This window comes from Danio rerio, chromosome 2, assembly GCF_052040795.2.
Source record: "Danio rerio strain M-AB ecotype USA chromosome 2, GRCz13ab, whole genome shotgun sequence".
Lineage (NCBI taxonomy): Eukaryota > Metazoa > Chordata > Actinopteri > Cypriniformes > Danionidae > Danio > Danio rerio.
Genome location: NC_141022.1, coordinates 27,880,772 through 27,898,937, shown reverse-complemented (window position 1 = coordinate 27,898,937; position 18,166 = coordinate 27,880,772). Strand labels below are relative to the sequence as shown.

The window sequence follows — 18,166 nt, the reverse complement described above, 5'->3', positions numbered from 1 at the left end:
GACTGAACACTGAGAAGTCAAAAAACAGCCACAGACAGTATTTTAACAGGTACAGCCTAATGACTGCATTTGAGGAATAAAATAGGAATAAGTGGGAAAGGGATAATATATAAGTGAAATAATAGCCTGATTATAACAAAAGGCAAAAATCATGAAAATATGTGATAAAAAACACTGTGTGGAAACAAAACCTTTTGATAAATAGGATGTAAAAATTCAAATGACAAACAAAAATCCCTGAAATTCCACGATTTGGACAAAATAAAAACATAATTTTCCATGACTTTAAATGTTTAAAATAGACCTTTTAAAATTCTATGATATTCCAGAAATTCTATGACCTGTGGGAATCTTAGTGTATGATTGAAAGTTTTACGGTTTCAGAGCGACACAAGGAACTGACAGTTTTTTATTTTATGGAGAACTAACCATTTAACAAGTTATTATAAAACAGAGTTAAAAATGGCAACGTGCACCTACATTTCCTCCACCTGGAACATGCTTGATATTGTCCTTGGAGCCACATCGGGAGGTGATATGGCTGAAGTCCAGCTTTTTGTGGACGATCTGAACCTGAACAAAGAACAGAGGACACATTGTCTTAATTTCTTCTACTGTTACACATGCAAACAGACTGACACTGAATCTATGAAAGTTGTTAGTGTGTTATAAAATGTCATTGTAGAAAAAGTAAAGAGTATTACAATGCCAGTGAAAACACAAAATCATGTTCAATATACATTGAACTGTGTAAAATCAAGCTACTCAATTATTAGTTATTTTTAATTACTTCATTCTCTTAACGTGTATATTATGTGTCTGCCCTCAGGTAGATTCTGATAAAAGCATTGTCTGCTGGGTGAATTTCTTTGTGTGACTCATATATTTGTTTGGACAGAGTAATAGCAGGTCAGGAACACTTTGTCTGACTCAGTGTTTGTTTTTCACTGCCTAAAGCTCACTTTATTGCGTTAATCTCAGGTAATGCTAAAACACTCAAGGGTCTACAGTCTAACTCTGTTACATTTGACCTGCAGAATCGGACCACTCCAGGAAAAGCAAATGTAATTTAGTGTTAACTGCATAGCTCAAAGGTTATGCCCGAAAACAGATGAATTTGCTGAAAACAAAAAACAAGACGATGATCCTTTGAGCAGAAACACAAGTAGATATAAAGTCTATTCAGTTATTAACATGCAAAGCTCATCTGAAAATAAAAATGACATTTTAAAACAACAGGAGGCTGCAGGTCATCGTGTGAAACACATATGTATTTAATTTAAGGGTGCTTATAAGTAATATTACATGTTTGCAACACCTTTTCAACTATAAAGTTTTTCACATTTTTTTAGAATAGCAAAGTTATCTAGTATTATACTATTAAAACCTATTATGCAGTGCATCCGGAGAGTATTGATAGCGCTTCACTTTTTCAAGTCAAATTAATTTATTTCCTCAAAATTCTACACACAATACTCCATAGTGACAATGTGACATTTTTTTTTTTTTGAAATTGTTGCAAATTTATTACAAACAAAAAAACCTGAAAAAAAAAATCACATGTACAGAAGCATTCACAGCCTTTGGCGTGAAACTCTGAATTGATACATTCTGTTTCCACTGATCATTCTTGAGATGTTTCAGCAGCTTAATTGGAGTTACTCTGTGGTAAATTCAGCTGATTGGACATGATTTGAAAAGACATACACCTGTCTATATAAGATCCCAGGGTTGACAGTGCATGTCAAAGCACAAACCAAGCATGAAGACAAAGGAATTGTCTGTAGACCTTCGAGGCACAAGGCTGGGGAAGGCTACAGAAAAATTACTACTTCTCTAAAAGTTCAGATGAGCACAGTGGCCTCCCTCATCCGTAGCAGGAAGATGTTTGGAACCACCAGAACTCTTCCTAGAGCTGGCCAGCCATCTAAGCTGAGTGAGTATTAAACATCTCTTGAGAGATCTGAAAATGGCTGCTTCCCATCCAACCTGATAGAGCTTGAAAGGTACTGTAAAGAGGAAAGGGCAAAAATTCCCAAAGACAGGTGTGCCAAGCTTGTGGCATCATATAAATACTTGAGACTGAAATGCTGCCAAAGGTGCATCAACAAAGTATTGAGCAAAGACATTAAATACTTATGTTCATTTGATTTTTCAGGTTTAAAATTTTTTATAAATTTGCAACAATTTCAAAAAATCTTTTTTCACATTGTCATTATGGGGTGTTGTGCATTTAACACAATGTGTTTAAGGAAATAAATAAATTTAATCCATTTTGAATTAAGGCTGTAACACAAAATTTTTTTGGGAAAAAGTGAAGCGCTATGAATACTTTCCGGATGCACTGTATGCCCCCAGTTAATAAAATAAATAGAATATAATATATATAATATAATGCGTATAAGTATTTTTTAAAAGACATTTTATAGCCCATTTTCAGGCTATATTATGTATCCCAAAAATTGCCAGAGTCTCCTGTGTAGAAAGCTGCAAGAAAGGTAAGCTGCACATTATACAGTATGCGCAGTGGAAAACAATTTGTACCTTAAAAGCAAAAGCAAAAGCAAAAATACAATAACCCAATGTAGGCTAAGAAATCAATTGCAGTCTAAAGTCAATCCTATTGCTGAGTCTGTATAACATGCACTTACACTTTTTTTCATTAGTGCAGAGCTTGAGAACAAACACACTATGACATTTACCTGGTATCAATGGTTAGCCAGACTCTATAAATAGTCCACAAAATGTGGCACAATGCTTACTGGTGAATAACTGAGCGACAGAATGGTGCAGTGCTAAATTCACAAATGACATAATTTCTATAAAACTCATGGAAATGTTTATGTACAACAATCACTGTTAATGTGTTTCCTTATCCAGAGAACCCATACTTTCACCCTAACTGCACTACACAAATGCTCAGTGTTAAGTGGTTCTGCGTACACTGGTAAAAATGTGGGTTGTGTAAGCAGGTTTGAAGAGGATCTGATGATCTTTGGAAAGACAGTGAGATTAAGAGCAGGAAAGAGAGAGAGAGAGAGTGATAGCGAGGCAGTGAGTCAGGCAGATGTCATTGGGATGGACTCACTTTGCCCTGGCTGGTCTTTGGCAGAGCATCGGTCTTGCCCTGGGCTGCAGAGACCTGAGGAGACAAGCACCCCTTTAGCCAGTGCAGTGCAGGGAGGAAGAACAGAAAGCTCAGGGTCACAGGTCCAAGAGAGGGGGGAATAGGATGTACCACAATGACTGGGTTATGTGCTAGTTCCAATCAGTTTGTGTGTCATAAAAAGTACAGGGGGAATCACACTTAAAGGAACACTCCACGTTTTACATTTTACACATTGCCTTAAACAGTTGCGTTTTACCATTTTGAAACCTATTCAGCCGATCTCTCATTTAGGAGCAGTTTTAGCTTAGCATAAATCATTGAATTGGATTTGAACATTAGCATCTCAATCAAAAACAGGGTTTTGATAATTTTCCTATTTAAAGCTTGACTATTCAGTTACATCATGTACTAAATAAAAATGTGCTAGTTTCAAGGTAAATATGGCTAGGAACTGTTCTCTTATTCTGGTGTAATAATCAAGAAATGTTGCTGCTGTACCATGGCTGCAGCAGGTGCAATTATATTATACAGCACCTGAAAATAGTCCCCAGCTAGGTAACAAGGTAGCATCGCTGCATAATATAAATGTGCCTGCTGCAGCCATGTTACTGTGGCAAACTGCCTTAGTATAGCATGTAACAACAAAATGGTCAAGCTTTACATAGAAAAATTATCAAAACTCTTTTTTGAATTATTTTAGGAAGATGCTAATGGTCTAATCTGATTCAATGATTTATGCAAGAACCTTCCCCAATGCCTTAGGACAGGGATGTCCAAACTCAGTCCAGGAAGGCCGGTGCCCTGCAAAGTTTATTTTCCAATCAGACACACCTGGGTTAGCTAATCAAGCACTTACAGTACTAGACTTTCTAAAAACATCTATGCAGGTGTGTTGAGTCGAGTCTGCAGGACACCAGCTCTCCAGGACTGAGTTTGGACACCCCTTCCTTAGGATGTCTATGAAAGGCTGTAGATTGAATTATATGTGAATGTCTTTATACATGTTCCCCCATGTTCTCTTTAGAACTATGAATCTAGAAATGAATGGTTATACAATGCTCAGGATAATGCAGAGACATTCATTGTGTACATGTAATGTCAATGTGTCAAGCAAAGAAATGAGATTACTTAAAACTACAGTCTTACAGATACAAATAGTGACAGTTATATTATGCTACAAACTATTGAATGCTTTTTAAAATGCTGTTTTCACACCCAAAGAGAACATTCATTTACACATATTAACATATTCATTTTTAATGTTTTTTAATCATTTTTTTTTGTGGCAGAAAGTACCACTGTTTATTATTTACATACATAGTATTAATTATGTATTAAAAACAAAAAACTTATTGCTTTCATTGGAGATAATATTTTGGTAATCTAAATGTCATACAATAAAATTAATGATTATAAAAGTAGATCTTACAATATATAGCTATATGAAAAAAATAAATTTTAATGTATGGGTAAAACATTTCTTTTAATCTTTTCTTCTTCAAAAAATATTTATTTATTTTCCCCCTGAAAGTCAAAAGTTTGAAGTAACAATCATGAAAATTATGACTTTTCAACACTGAGTGAACTACCCTTTTAAATATTAATGAAAGACACAACCCAGAGAGCAAACATTATGCTAATAAAAGATATCATGAAAGACTTTAATTTTAATGATGCACTGAGACCTTTAGCAGGCAGTCATTGTTTGAATACAAATATATGGAAAAATATGGAAATAGCTGAATCAAATGTTTTGTGTTTTTTAGACTTTCACAGATACGAATCCAGTTTCAAGGTCATTTCATAGAGCTGGTGAACAAAAAGCTGGTGGGGAGATGGCTATGGAAGACAAGCAAATTTATTCAACACAGATACTGTAAGGAATTCTCAGTGTACAAAATGAAACGGAAGGCTAAATTTTCTATTGACGCAGGTGAATGTCAATCACAGCACATTTATAGAAGCCGTGCATTTATGAGCTCAGTCAAAACAGACTAATGCTTAAAGTTCATGGTTGATCAAATGAAAAATGGCAATTTACATTAACCAGATGAATTTGGCACATACGGTACATAAAAGAAGCAACATTAACAAAATTAGGCCCTGTTTACACTAATACGTTTTAGTTTTAAAACGAATAGGTTTTACTATGGTTCCGTACACACTATCGCGTTTTAAAGAGGCCATTTCTAAGCTTTAGAATTCTAGCTTTTTCTAATATTAAGTGAACAAAGTTCAGTCTTGCATCCTTTGCTTGTAAGTTCAGATTTCGCAATTTTGATATGGAAAACAAACTTCTGAGGATGGGTAAATTTTCATAGCGAGCAGGGTACTTCATCATTTAACATTAATCACATCACCCAGGCTACGTTATCCCACTATATCAACATTAAAATGAAAACATGATATAAGGAACTGTCTAATTTCATTTTGATATTAACAACTTAACAGACACCAAAAATGTTAAGGCATCGTGTAGCTACATATTTACATGACCGCCATCTTCACTGTATGCATATTTATAACAAAATGGAGCCTATAGGCTAATATAACTGCCTCCTTTAATTTTCATTGAAAAATATGAAACATATTCCTGAATATCAGTTTTAATAATCAATAATGGCAATCAATAATGTAGTAAAGTTATACAATAAAAGAAATAAAGGCAAGCAATCAGTCAATGTGCAGAATCAGTTTACATGGTTACATAAATGAATATATTATCTTATCTTTGCGCTCTGCCAAAACGCTTTACCTAAGAACAAGTAATAGATTCGAAAGATGAAGAGTCATTAGATATAAACAAGATGAATTAAATATTACGTTTTAACAGCTATGATGTGATGAGGGTTCGTCAGTAGATACTTGATGAACTGTCCGAAGTGCGCTGCTCTCACCTGGGGAGGTGGCCGCAGAGCATCTGACAAACGCATACATTGCAGCGCATGCCAGAGTGTGTGTTTGGTCACATGATGTGTGTTTTCAGCGGTATAGTGTGGACGGAGCTCTTTTCAAAAATGCTAGATGAAACACCAGTGTGGACGTGGATCGTTTTCATCCTAAAACACCATTTTAAAACTAAAACGTATTAGTGTAAATGGGGCCTTGGAGATTTTATATTGCTGCACTATGGAGTGGAGAAACTATGGCACCATTTTGGATACAGTAACTCGAAAACATATTAGCATTTCCGGTTCCATCGCTCTGATCCATCGAGTCAAATGTCTTTTTTAAATAAGATTTTAGTAAAAAACATTTAAATAAAGTCTGTTGTAAACTCAAATAAACTCGACAAGTCATTGGGAGTAAGATGGTCGTGATGTAGAAGGCAAGTGACCAGGGTGTAGTTCGCTAATAGCTTAAGGTTAGCTTTTTTGTGTTTGCACCTGTATTTAGGATTTAAAAGTCTTAAAAGTTACATTATTTTGTGAAGATAAGCTTAAAGGACAAAATGTGTAAGTATAATGATAATAAAAAAATCCTGTAGGAAAATCATATGGGGATTTTATCAAGGAAACCAGTGTAATGCTAACAAGCAAACTCAAATGGACACCATAGTTTCTCGACTCTATTGGCAGCAACAGTACAAAACATGAGCTTATGATTGTGTTTTGCCAAATAATATATCAAACTGAATCTAAAATCATGAGGTTCAGAGTGATATCTAATATATAAGTCTCATTATTAAGTTCAAATGATTTAATTCTTTGCACACATGGAGTTTCTCCAGTTTCTGGACTGAACAGTCGAACTCACCTTGCCTCCTCCAGGCTGGTACTTCATGTTATCAGTGGAACCGATCTTGGAGCGCACATTTTTCAGATCGGGTAGTGGTGCGTTGGTGGCCCGGATGTTTCGGGGGGCTCGAGGCACAGGAGGCTTCCTCTCTAGAGGAGCCTGCTTGGGCACAGGGGGTTTGGTGATGCGGGATGGGCGAGGGGTCCCGTTGGTGTCTGCTGTGCTGGTGGCAGAGGGTGGTGTGCGGGTTGTCCTTGGGGTTGCTTTAACTGTGAATACATAAAGAAAAAAGGTAAAGCGCATGTTAAAAACTGCAGCAGAAAACATCAGAAATCCAGGATGAATACAGTATGCATGAGAGGAGAAAAATCATGTAGTCATTGACCTCATAAATGTTTTTTCTTCCTAAGCCACCACAGAAGTGCCAGGCCCTCATCTGAGTGACAAGGTTTTGGGCTGTTGTGTACACAGAGATGAAGAGAGGAGTTGAAGGCTCTATCAGCATGATGGTTTGAGACAGGCCTCTGTGAGTAAGTCTATCCCTGACTATGTCAGCAGCTTCAGATCTGATGACTAACAAATGCACTAGTCAGTGTGTGTTAGCTCAGAACTGCTGCGTTTTCATGAAACAGTGGAGGTAAACTTCTCACCCCGCTCTTTAAGCCTCCATTAAAGCTGTATTCAGGAACAGCCACTGGCAAGTAAGCACCTTTATTTGCACATAGGCACCTCTGCTGACCACCGCAAAGAGGATCTCTCCTCACTTCACTCTCTTTAGTGTTGATTTCTGTGGCTGTTTATTTGAGCAGGATGCATTTTTCATCATTATTTAAATGTGTTTAATTGTTGTTCTTCATGTCTCTGCTAATTGAAGCATTTGTCTTAATATGGTGCTTTTTTGTTGTGCACTGAAAAAAAGAGACATTCATTTAATTTAGTCTCATAGCCTTGTTTGGTTTAATGATTCATATCACATTTAAAATGGATTAAGTACTGTTGTGACATAATTGTGAATAAAATTAGGCCAAAACCAAAACCTTTTTGGGGTTCATTCAAGGAGACTCCAACCAACATTGCTCTGTGGTGATGATGGAATAGATATACTGGAATAGGCTCAGATTCTCCCCCTTATTTGACTTGGAAATATATATTTTTTTCTGTTCAGTCTATCAAGGTCAGACATCTGAGACTAAAAATAAAAATGTAAAAGTGACTGAACCGCTGTCATTATTAGTTGTCTTTAAGTTATTATTTTCCAGTAAAACGATTTAAGATTTTGAGTCAGTTTTGCTTGTCAGTGAACCAAGACTCTACAGTATATAGTAAATGCTGCTCCATCTAAAAGAAAGTGCTGGAGAATTACTAGAATGCTTTTGTTTAATCTCCCAGCCCTAGCAAACAGTATACTATTGCTCAGGATTTTTAAATTATTCATATCCCTAAAAGAAAAATCGTAAGTATATTAGAGCCTTTGTTGGAGAGCTGCTGGTTCCCTTCTTTTCTATTAGCTGTTATTTTTATGCTGTATGTAGTGAATATCAACGTTATGACTTTTACCTTTTATGTGATTTTATTTATGATGTTGCTTAACCAAACCTCTACCCTATGCAACAAAATAATTACGAGAAGAAACTTCTCTGATTCTCACCTGGTGTTGTCTTTGTAGTTGTCTTTTTTGCATCGCCTGCTTGGTTTTCATTCTTTGTAGCTGTGAAACACAACGATGCGTTAAACTATGCCATTTTTAAAGTCAATACATACATATGCCTGACTTTAAATTCTGCTTAACCTTGGCTACTGCTAACTTCAGTCATGGTAGTGACATCAATAATAATGAGAATGAAAATAAGGCTTTACAGGACAGAAGTTTAATGTGTTTAAATGATTTTACTGGTGTTTAGCAAAATGCTAATTGTTTACAAAATATTTCTGCAGTAAAAAAAACGTCATTAAACTATTTTGAAAATTATATATGTTTTAGGAACTTTACTAAGGTTTTCATCCATCTAAAATAACTTCAGCCCTGACTAAATTATATATAAGGTAACAACTCACCAGAGGAGCGTCGGGCAGAGGTGGTGGTTGGGGCGCTAGTGCCATTTTTAGAGTTGGAAGCAGAAGCAGCTTTAGCCTTTGGCACTGGAGGGCGACGCTGGCTTGCTGTAACAGTCTCAGACGACTGAAGACAACAACAAGACAGCAGAATGACAAATGACCAGGGATGATGAGTTGACATCAAGAGGTTGATAATAGGAGAGAAAAACACAGTGCCTTAAAGTCTGTATGAACCGGAGGGCGCTGAGACCTGCTGTTTGTTGGGGATATCTACTAAAAAACTGAATATTGAGTAGGTGGTGGGGATTTATTTTTGCACAACATTCCCTCATAGCAAACTGGGAGTAAGTATGGTGTGCTTAAGAATATTGTGGATGAAGCCATCAAACTGATGTCAACAGAGAAAAACATACAGTACATTCTCAATAAAAAAGCATTTGGCCAGACTTTGATTGAAAATTACCAAAACTATTTTTTCCAGTTGATTAACTTGCACAAATTAACTGTTCACATAAAGAATAACATTAGCTATGTTTCCATATAAGATTCTAATTAAATTTATGCACATAACTGGAATATCGCATATAAGACATGGAAATAAAGCAGTGTTTCCATCCAAGTAGTCAAAGAGTACAAAATTGTCACTTCCTGTTTAACTGGCGCCAAATATCAACAGTAAAAATGAAATTTGCTGCATTAGAAGAAGCTGTTTGAATCTTTTTTTTATTTAATAAATGACTTGTGCCTCAGAAGACAGTATGCTGACACGCAATGAACACGGTAATGACATGTGAAGGCATCAAAAGCGGAGCACAGACACTCTTGACAATTATGGAGGTAATTAATGATATAATAACACTAATACTGGCGTTTTAGAATGACCAAAACAACTTAAATTTTTTTTTACATTGTGGTCAGCCTGCTGGATTGTTCATTCACACCAAGCGGCAGTATCCTGCTTTCCCTCGTGAAGCCAGTACAGAAGTAACTGAAACTGCAATTCATTGACTCGCCTTTGGGGGCTGAAAACATAAAAACATGTTTACAGCCTGGTACAAAAGATGGTTTTGGTGCATTTAGCTACTTTTATCATTCATGACAACTGTGAGGAGGTGAACTTTTTTTTATAACTGATCCGTTTAATTTTTATTAAGCTTAGTTTGTATTGTCTTATGTGGCTTTACAAAGTCAACTGCCTTTTGGAACTATTTCCTACAATTAACAGATAATATCATTCAAGTGGCCTCCATTTCCCATGTGAGTAAAATTATATACTTATATACCATTTCTATAAATGTATAACTGTCCCTGTAGCTCCACTGACTCTCTGCCTCCTTGCCCTTTTTTGGTAACCCTCAGTTGGTGCGATGTCACGTGAGAAAAAATGCTGATGGTTGGCCACGCCTACTTTTAGCTTTATTTGTGCTTTCCAGAAACCTATGGGTGACGTCACGCATACTACGCTCAAATCTTTTACAGTCTATGATTCACACACATTTTTAACATCACATGATCTCTTAAAACAAAATCACATGACTTTTATTAATGCGCATAGCAGAATTAGTTCGGTAAAAGTGTTTCCATCGTAGTTTATGTGCATCTTTACTAATAGAATAAAAAATGTATCCTACTCAGGTTTGCGCATTCGTTTTTTATGCGCATTTTCAAAATTTATGCGCATTTTGGCGTTTCTGTCAATCGATTTTTTATGCAAATATCCAAAATGTGCATAAAAATAGTTGGATGGAAACATAGTTAATGTGAGCTACAAAAATTAAAGACAGTACATTTTAATTTCACACAGACTTTAAGGGTGGTTTGATGGTGATTGTTCAGTTAAAGAAGACACTGACTACTTGAAAAGAGTAGCCACATGATCAACCTTCATCAGCAATTTGGTATTAGTGTGGATATACTTTGAATTTCTAACATCAACAAGTCAATTAATTCATATATACAATTTCATAACAAAAATTTCCCCTAACTGAAAAATCACCAGTAGAGTTAACAAGTATAGAAGACACTGACACCAGAAAAAAAAGGTGAGAGTGAATTACAGAACAATCATATTCCACAAGCTCCATGCAGTTGAAGAAAAGGCAGATCCTAATCACAATAGAGAGGCATATAATTAGTCCCATCAAATGATCTATCATTAAGAGAGTGTAAAAGAAACTGAACTCATATTTTATCTGTTGGCCTAAAACATGCCTCTCTCTTGAGATTTTGCTGGTAATAGGAATTGTCGAGTTAACAACGACACAAACGACAAGCCATGGGCAGATTGTAAGGGAAGAGATGGGCATTGGAGAAAGCCACAAATGGTCTCTCCATTGATTGTAGACTGAGTGCCAAACCACAGATGAGGGAAATGGCATTAACTCACCTTTGCCTTATTCTCAACAGTAGACGAGGGGGTTTTCTTGCTGCCAGCAGTGGGGGTAGTTGCCTTGGGAATAGGGCTTTTTTTATTGGCAGAGTTGGTGGTGGGAGAGGTGCGTTTGGTGGCACCTGCACTGTCGCCAGTGGACAGCGAGTTTGGTCTCGCTGAGCTTTGTTTGGTTGATGCAGCTGAAGGCTATAAGTATGTTTTTGCAAAAAGCACAAAAGAAAAAACTAGATGCAAACAAGGGAGCGTGATAAAATCAAGGTAGCAGCAATGGGTGTACAAACTTTTCAGAAATCACGTAACCGTGATTTTGGGCAACTGATCTTTAATAAATATTTATTAAAGATGAGAAAACCCTTATCTTCTCAAATGTGGCAGAAGCACATTAGATGAATAAAATATAGATCTGTTTTTTACATTTACCTTAGTCTTACTATCCGGACTGGTCACCTCCTTGCTTCCGTTAGCTGTTGGAGACTTCGCAGGTGTTTTTGCAGCCGTCACATTCTTTTCAGTTTTGACTGTCTTGTTTACTTTTTCTCCATCGTTTTTCTTCTCCTCTTTCTCCTTGTTTGTCTTCTCAGGTTTGTCTGCTTTCTCATTTTTCTCAGCTTTAGTATCTTGCTTCTCCTCCTTCTCAACCTTCTTCTCATCTTTGATGATCTGCTCACTCTTCTGAGTCTTCTCCATGCTGTCTGTTTTCTTAGAGATGTCTTCTTTCTTGTCGAAGTGATCGATCTTCTCCATCTTCTCAGGCTTGTCTTGCTTTTCAATAGTGTGGAAGTTGTCCACCTTTGGAGCAGGTTCCACCTTCTCCATTTTGTCCTTGGCTGTCTTATCTTCTTTCACTTTGAAAACAAGACAAATGTTCATATTTAGTGAAGCAACCCAGCAAGCATTTTTTGTTTTTAAAGATTGCCTAATAGACATCTAAACATAGTCGTCTTGGCAAAAGCAAGGCTAAAATTAGGCTGTCAGTGAAAATCTAATAAACATCTAAGAATGGGCCAAAACTAGACTAGTCATTAAATAAACCGAAATGAATGACTACACATATAAAATCTGTCTATTCAAACAGTCTGGTTTTGGGTTATTTGTAGATGTCTGTCAGATTTTCACTGACAGCCCAAGTTTAGCCTTGTTTTGTCCATGCTGTCTACGTTTAAATGTTTATAAGATGTCTATTAAGCAAAAAATTGTTTACTAGGAAGTGTACGTGATTAGAGATGTCTGTTCACACACAGCTTTTGGTTGTGGATTGCTCAGATATACAAGTTGTTTTTGGAACATTAATTAACAGCAAGCTACACTTTATGCCTCAGTCTCAGTACATTCTGACAATAAGAATAAAAGGTCATGGAAGAGGGCACAGAAAGTGACAGTGCCTTGAGCGGACAGACAGAAAAGCACATTGTCAGCCTGGATGCCTTATGTAACTTGGCACCATTCTCCCTACAAAGTGAAAAATCAATGGCCAGCGAAAGACCGAAACACCAAAAACTGTTTGTGTGAGAGAGACAGAAAGAAACAACAGAAAGAAAGGGCACACTGTTCCTGAAACAGGATGAAAGAGTCTTTCAAAATGACAAGAATCAACATAATGACACAAATATTCCAATTATTATTATGATATCATTATTATTTTTCAGTTTCAGCAATATTTATATAGATTTTAGACTAAGAATGTACAATTATTTTGTTAATTTGGTTTGAAAACTGGTGAATTGTAAACAATTTTTTTTTTCACATAACGAATAACAATTTTTTCCTTTTATTTCCATCTTGCAGAAAAATCTGCTAAATTCTCCTTTATAATCAGTTATAAAGTCAAAAGATTGATCATTTTTTACATTTATATTCTCCACAGACCTTTTAAGATCTCTGGCTTTATATCCTCTTCTGAAGCTTTTCAGATACAGACAGATTAATGGATGGTAATATACCAGAGTGTATGTACGTGTGAAATGAGGGCTCAACATTGGGTTATGACAAAAGGACATCCGAAGGTTGACGTTGATATTTTTGTGCATCCCAGCAGACGGCCGGAGGCACACACAACAAGTCTGATCCATCTTCCTGTCTGTCTAATATTTGTATCTCTAACCTCAGCATCTGCCAATCTGTCTTCTTCAGGTGTGTTAACACACACACACACACACAAAAACAAAACAAAAGATGCAATCTATCTGCTTGAGATATTTCAGATCACTTCTTTCAATTAATCAACATCTTAAACAGAATACATACATGACAAGCTAAATGTGAAACAAACATAAAAGAAGATAGCTTTTACTAGCAGCCTACTACTTCAGTAGTACCTTTTTTTTCAACACTTTGTGTCAATGGCTACTGGTTTCTAAAAGTTTGGAACCCCTTAAAAAGTAAATTTTAATGTAACCTATCAATTTAAGCATCATTTCAGCATACTAGTATGGTTTTTAAAGATTTGTGTTACACGGCAAACTTGAATAATGCCTGATAAAGAAAAAATGTATTATAATAATCATAAAATTTCACTATACCTTCCTACTTTACTCTATTCTGATCAAATAATTCCAGCTTCAGTGATCATAAAATTCTTATTTAAAAAATCATTACAACTCTAAGTCTTGAATGGAAATGGATGCCCAGCTCTGCCAAACTAAAACAGAAATCAACTGTTGATGCACAGAGACACCAGTTGCGATCCAATACCTGGATATCTAGAGATCCATCATCCACTGAATAGATCCCAAACACACACCAGCACATCAAGCAGCTTATCTTACCTACCATTACTACTTTTGGGCTGAATGTGACCAGAAGAAGCCGCATTCCCCTTTTCCGAAGACTCTTGCATTAACAGTATCCTGCCAGAAGTTTGTGGCACACCAACAGACTGTTCTTTCTCAATAGCAGGAGCTGTTGGGATACTCATAGACGGCAGAACACTTTGCTTGTCCTCTACGGTGAAGTATTTAACGGTCTGTGGTGGCGACGGCACATCCTTGCCTGGATATTTATCAGGCAGCTGAAGGCTAGCGGGCACTGTCAGGTGGGTACTGCCTGACATTGTGCGCTGTACCACCCGGTTTTGTTGCAGGGGGGGTGATATGGGTGGGGGTGTCTCCTCTTTGCCCTCTACCACACCCTCTACATAGCTGTCATTCACCACACCGATCACGCAATAGTTCGGCGCGGGGCCTGTTTGCAAGGTGCCACGGGGTGCATCCCAATCTGAAGATGACAAGATTGCACTCCGCGGTGAAGGTCCCGATGTCACCCCATTGGGGGAAATGGCTTTCCCTGGAGACAAGGGCGATGGAGAGGATGAGAGGCTTGTGGGGCTTTCTGCTGTACTGCCCAAATTCTTCAGACCCCTGCTGCCCGGGTAAATATTTACCCGGTGGTCCACCTCCTGGCTGATTACTGTCGACTTGGTGGAAAGGTCCTGCTTGTCATCCTCTACCAGTCTGGAGGATTGCAGATTGCCTGGTTGCCCCTGCTGCCAGTTCCAGCCCTGGGCAGCTGTTGATGATGCCAAGCCTGGCATTGAGGGTGGCACCGAGCACAGATCTCTGCACTCTGAGCGCTGGGACGACATCCTCACACAGTCCTTCTCTCTCTGGATAGATTTGTTCTGTATCAAGGTGTCTGTCTGTCAGTAATCGGCATTGATTTAAGTGAGTTTGTCTAGAGCGCCAGTCTCTAAACCTTCCTCAACACAGAGGCTGAGATGACTCTGCGTCTCTCCAAATCCCCCTCCTCTCTCTCTCTCTCTCTCACCCTAATTCTGTCTGTACATTCCTTCCAAGTCTACAATCACGTGACTGCAAGAGCTGCATCCTTATTGGACGTTACGCACTGAAAACGCTTGCTTTTAGCATCCAGCGTGTTTATAAATACCCCTTTCTATCTCTCTTTCTCTCACTCACACATTGTCTGGTTTGGCGCTCAGAATGTTCTAGCAGACGAGAGCGTGCACCTTTACTCTTAACCCCGGTGATGGAAGACGTCATCATAGCCTGGTCCTCAGCTGCTGCGTCCCTCACTGAACACATTAACATCGGTATCAATCACGTTTAATCAGATATCAACTTATTGGGTCTCTGGGCCAGCATATTGATAGAGGTGTGAGCTCTGTTGTTTACTTTGCCTTTAACACTGTAGACACTATGAGGCAGATTTGCTAAACGCTTGTGCCAGCGTAAGCCCCCTTTTGTTATTCTAAAACTAAAATCAGGATTTATTAGCATTTATTTTTGTGGCTGACTTACAGCATATGTGTTTGTAGGAGTTTTTCTTTCTGCAGTAAAACGTATGGGTTGAGAGTATTTGAATTGATCTTTTTTAACCATGTGATGCTTAATGGTTTTTTGACTCTTAAAGAGAATGGGAGATGAGATGAGAGGTTTTTGCTAAAAAAAAAAACATAACTCATCAAGAGAATAAACACAATCCTTTTAGACCATGTGCTGCGGCGCAAACCGCAATTTTCCGTAATCTCCTCCATGACTAAGACAAGACAGCAAGGTCATTCATTCATTCATTTCACTTCAGCTTAGTGCCTTTTTATCAGTCATTAAGCAATAAATTGTAACTATCCCAATGCAAACCAAAAATGACTAAACACAAATAAGTTAAACTTTACAGAGAGCCATACAAGCCTATGACCTTTATGCTTTCAGTTGCCAGACGTCAAGAGTTTTAAACGCCACATCAGAAATGTTTTTTTTAATTAAATTCGTTAAAATCGTGTACAAAACATGGTAATATAACAGAATAGATCTAATCTATGCTTGCAATAGATACACTTGATTTATGATTTTTGTGGCTGCATAAGGGCAGGATACCATCAAAACAACATTTTTCTCTCTCAAACAAGTGAATCAGACCCACCCCCCCACCCCGAGTCATTAGACACACCAGACATTGGACATAAGACTTTTTGAAAATTATATATACAGTATTTTTTTAAACTCACCTGTTTGTCATCTCAAGCAAGAGATCATTAAATTTAAGTTGACTTATATAAATCACATCTGTCACATCTGCATTATTCAGCACTTTACAGCATGTACAGTATGTGCACAGAAATAGCACATATATTCAAACCTCTATAACCAACTAGACCAGTAAATTACAAGCATCCTAACCTGAAAAAACTTAAGCAGCAGAAACTGTGGTTTTCAAATTACATAAGAGAAACCACAAAACCAGTCAACCTGTAATAAATACAACTTTTCTGGCTCCCATTGCATCCGCCCTTCAAGACCTGAGCAGAGGCGCATGATGTCACAATTCATGTGGAGTCTGATTGGATCCGACATATTAATTACGCACTTACCCCAATGCATCGGCTGCAGTGACAGATATAAAAGGAGTCTTTTCTCTCTGTATGTCTCATCGCTATAATGGGCCTGTTATTTGTGAATGGATTTTGTTATAAAGCCATGTCAAATGTACCGTATTTTACTGTTTATATTCTCCTAAAACAACCTTGTTTATTGTATAGTGATACTTTGTTATTTCTGCACTCATTCTGTAACTCATTCAAAAATAAAACTATTTTATTAAATAAATAATATAGTGCAAAAGAGCTATTTCCCAGTAAACAATTTTATGTTTAATAGCTTGGCTAAAACCAGGCTAAACTTGGGCTGTCAGTGAAAATCTTATAGACATCTGAGAATAGCCGAAAACTAGAAAACTCTATTTATTTGATGACTAGTCTATTTTTGCCTATTCTTAGACGTCTATTAGGTTTTTACTGACAGGCCAAATTTAGCCTTGTTTAAGCCAAAGATGACTATGTTTAGACGTCTATTAGACATTTATTAGACATCTTTTAAAAACAAAAAATGCTTGCTGGGTTGTCACTGTTGTAATAGTAACTTATATTTACTTCGAACATGACTTTATTGTAATGTGTTTCCCTATATAGTTTATAATCATTTTGCAGTTTATTGGTTTGAACTCTTAACATTTGTGTTAAATAGAAAATCTAATTAGTAAATGTTATTTAATGCAATAACTAACATCAACACTGATCAATAGCCACATTTTACAGTTATGTGAGTGTTAGTTAATGTTACTGTGTATTTTGATATAAGCTTCAGCAATTATTGTAGAAAGAAAATTTGATACCATCATAAGCCCACACGGCACCATGAATTATTATTAAGTAGATATAAATGACACTTATTATATTATATTATATTATATTATATTATATTATATTATATTATATTATATTATATTATATTATATTATATTATATTATATTATATTATATTATTATGGGTAGGGCCTGACAGAATCTGTGGACATTTTTTGCTATTTCTGCTGAGAATTTTGGTAAAAATCTGCGGATTTCTGCGGAATTATTTTAAAAGTATCATAACTAAAACAATATGTGAAATAAAATATAATATCTTTTTAACTTTTATTTAATGTTTAAAATGCAAATCCAATTAGATTCACTTTATTTAGTAAGCAAAGTAAGTCTCATATAATATCTCTACTAAAAGACAGAAAATATTACTTTAAAAATTGCATTGTACATAAATCAAATGAACATTTTCATATTAGTCAATAATATTACTGTAATTAATTTAAAAAACTGAATAAACTTAGATTTACTCAAGTAAATAAACAGAATTAATGATGGGCTAAAAATCTGCGGAAATTTGCGAAATTCTGCGTGCGCAGATTTCGTGTGGGCCTAACTATGGGCAATGCAGTGGCGCAGTAGGTAGTACTGTCACCTCACAGCAAGAAGGTCGCTGGGTCGCTGGTTCGAACTTTGGCTCAGTTGGCGTTTCTGTGCAAGTTTGCATGTTCTCCCTGCATTCGTGTAGGTTTCCTCCGGGTGCTCCGGTTTCCCCCCCAGTCCA

The 18,166-nt window shown here is 36.8% G+C and overlaps 1 protein-coding gene across 37 annotated transcripts in view; it reads right to left on the bottom strand.

Moving 5' to 3' along the window:
- map4l (microtubule associated protein 4 like) overlaps positions 1-18,166 on the bottom strand; it is a 74,649-nt gene that overhangs the window by 15,085 nt on the left and 41,398 nt on the right. For 11 of the 37 annotated variants that reach the window (XR_015478461.1, XR_015478462.1, XR_015478463.1 and 8 more), the window contains 7 exons: positions 11,715-12,139; positions 11,289-11,480; positions 8,903-9,026; positions 8,496-8,555; positions 6,866-7,116; positions 3,089-3,142; positions 481-573 (listed from right to left, as the gene is read on the bottom strand). Coding sequence is in view for 14 of the 37 variants with exons in the window: in XM_087240787.1 (XP_087096913.1) it covers positions 481-573; positions 3,089-3,142; positions 6,866-7,116; positions 8,496-8,555; positions 8,903-9,026; positions 11,289-11,480; positions 11,715-12,139 (1,199 nt within the window). In the remaining 23 variants the exon portion in view is untranslated. Of the gene's footprint in view, positions 1-480; positions 574-3,088; positions 3,143-6,865; positions 7,117-8,495; positions 8,556-8,902; positions 9,027-11,288; positions 11,481-11,714; positions 12,140-14,063; positions 15,015-18,166 lie in introns of those variants that run through there. The other 26 variants (XR_015478468.1, XR_015478467.1, XR_015478481.1 and 23 more) reach the window with 6 other exon arrangements.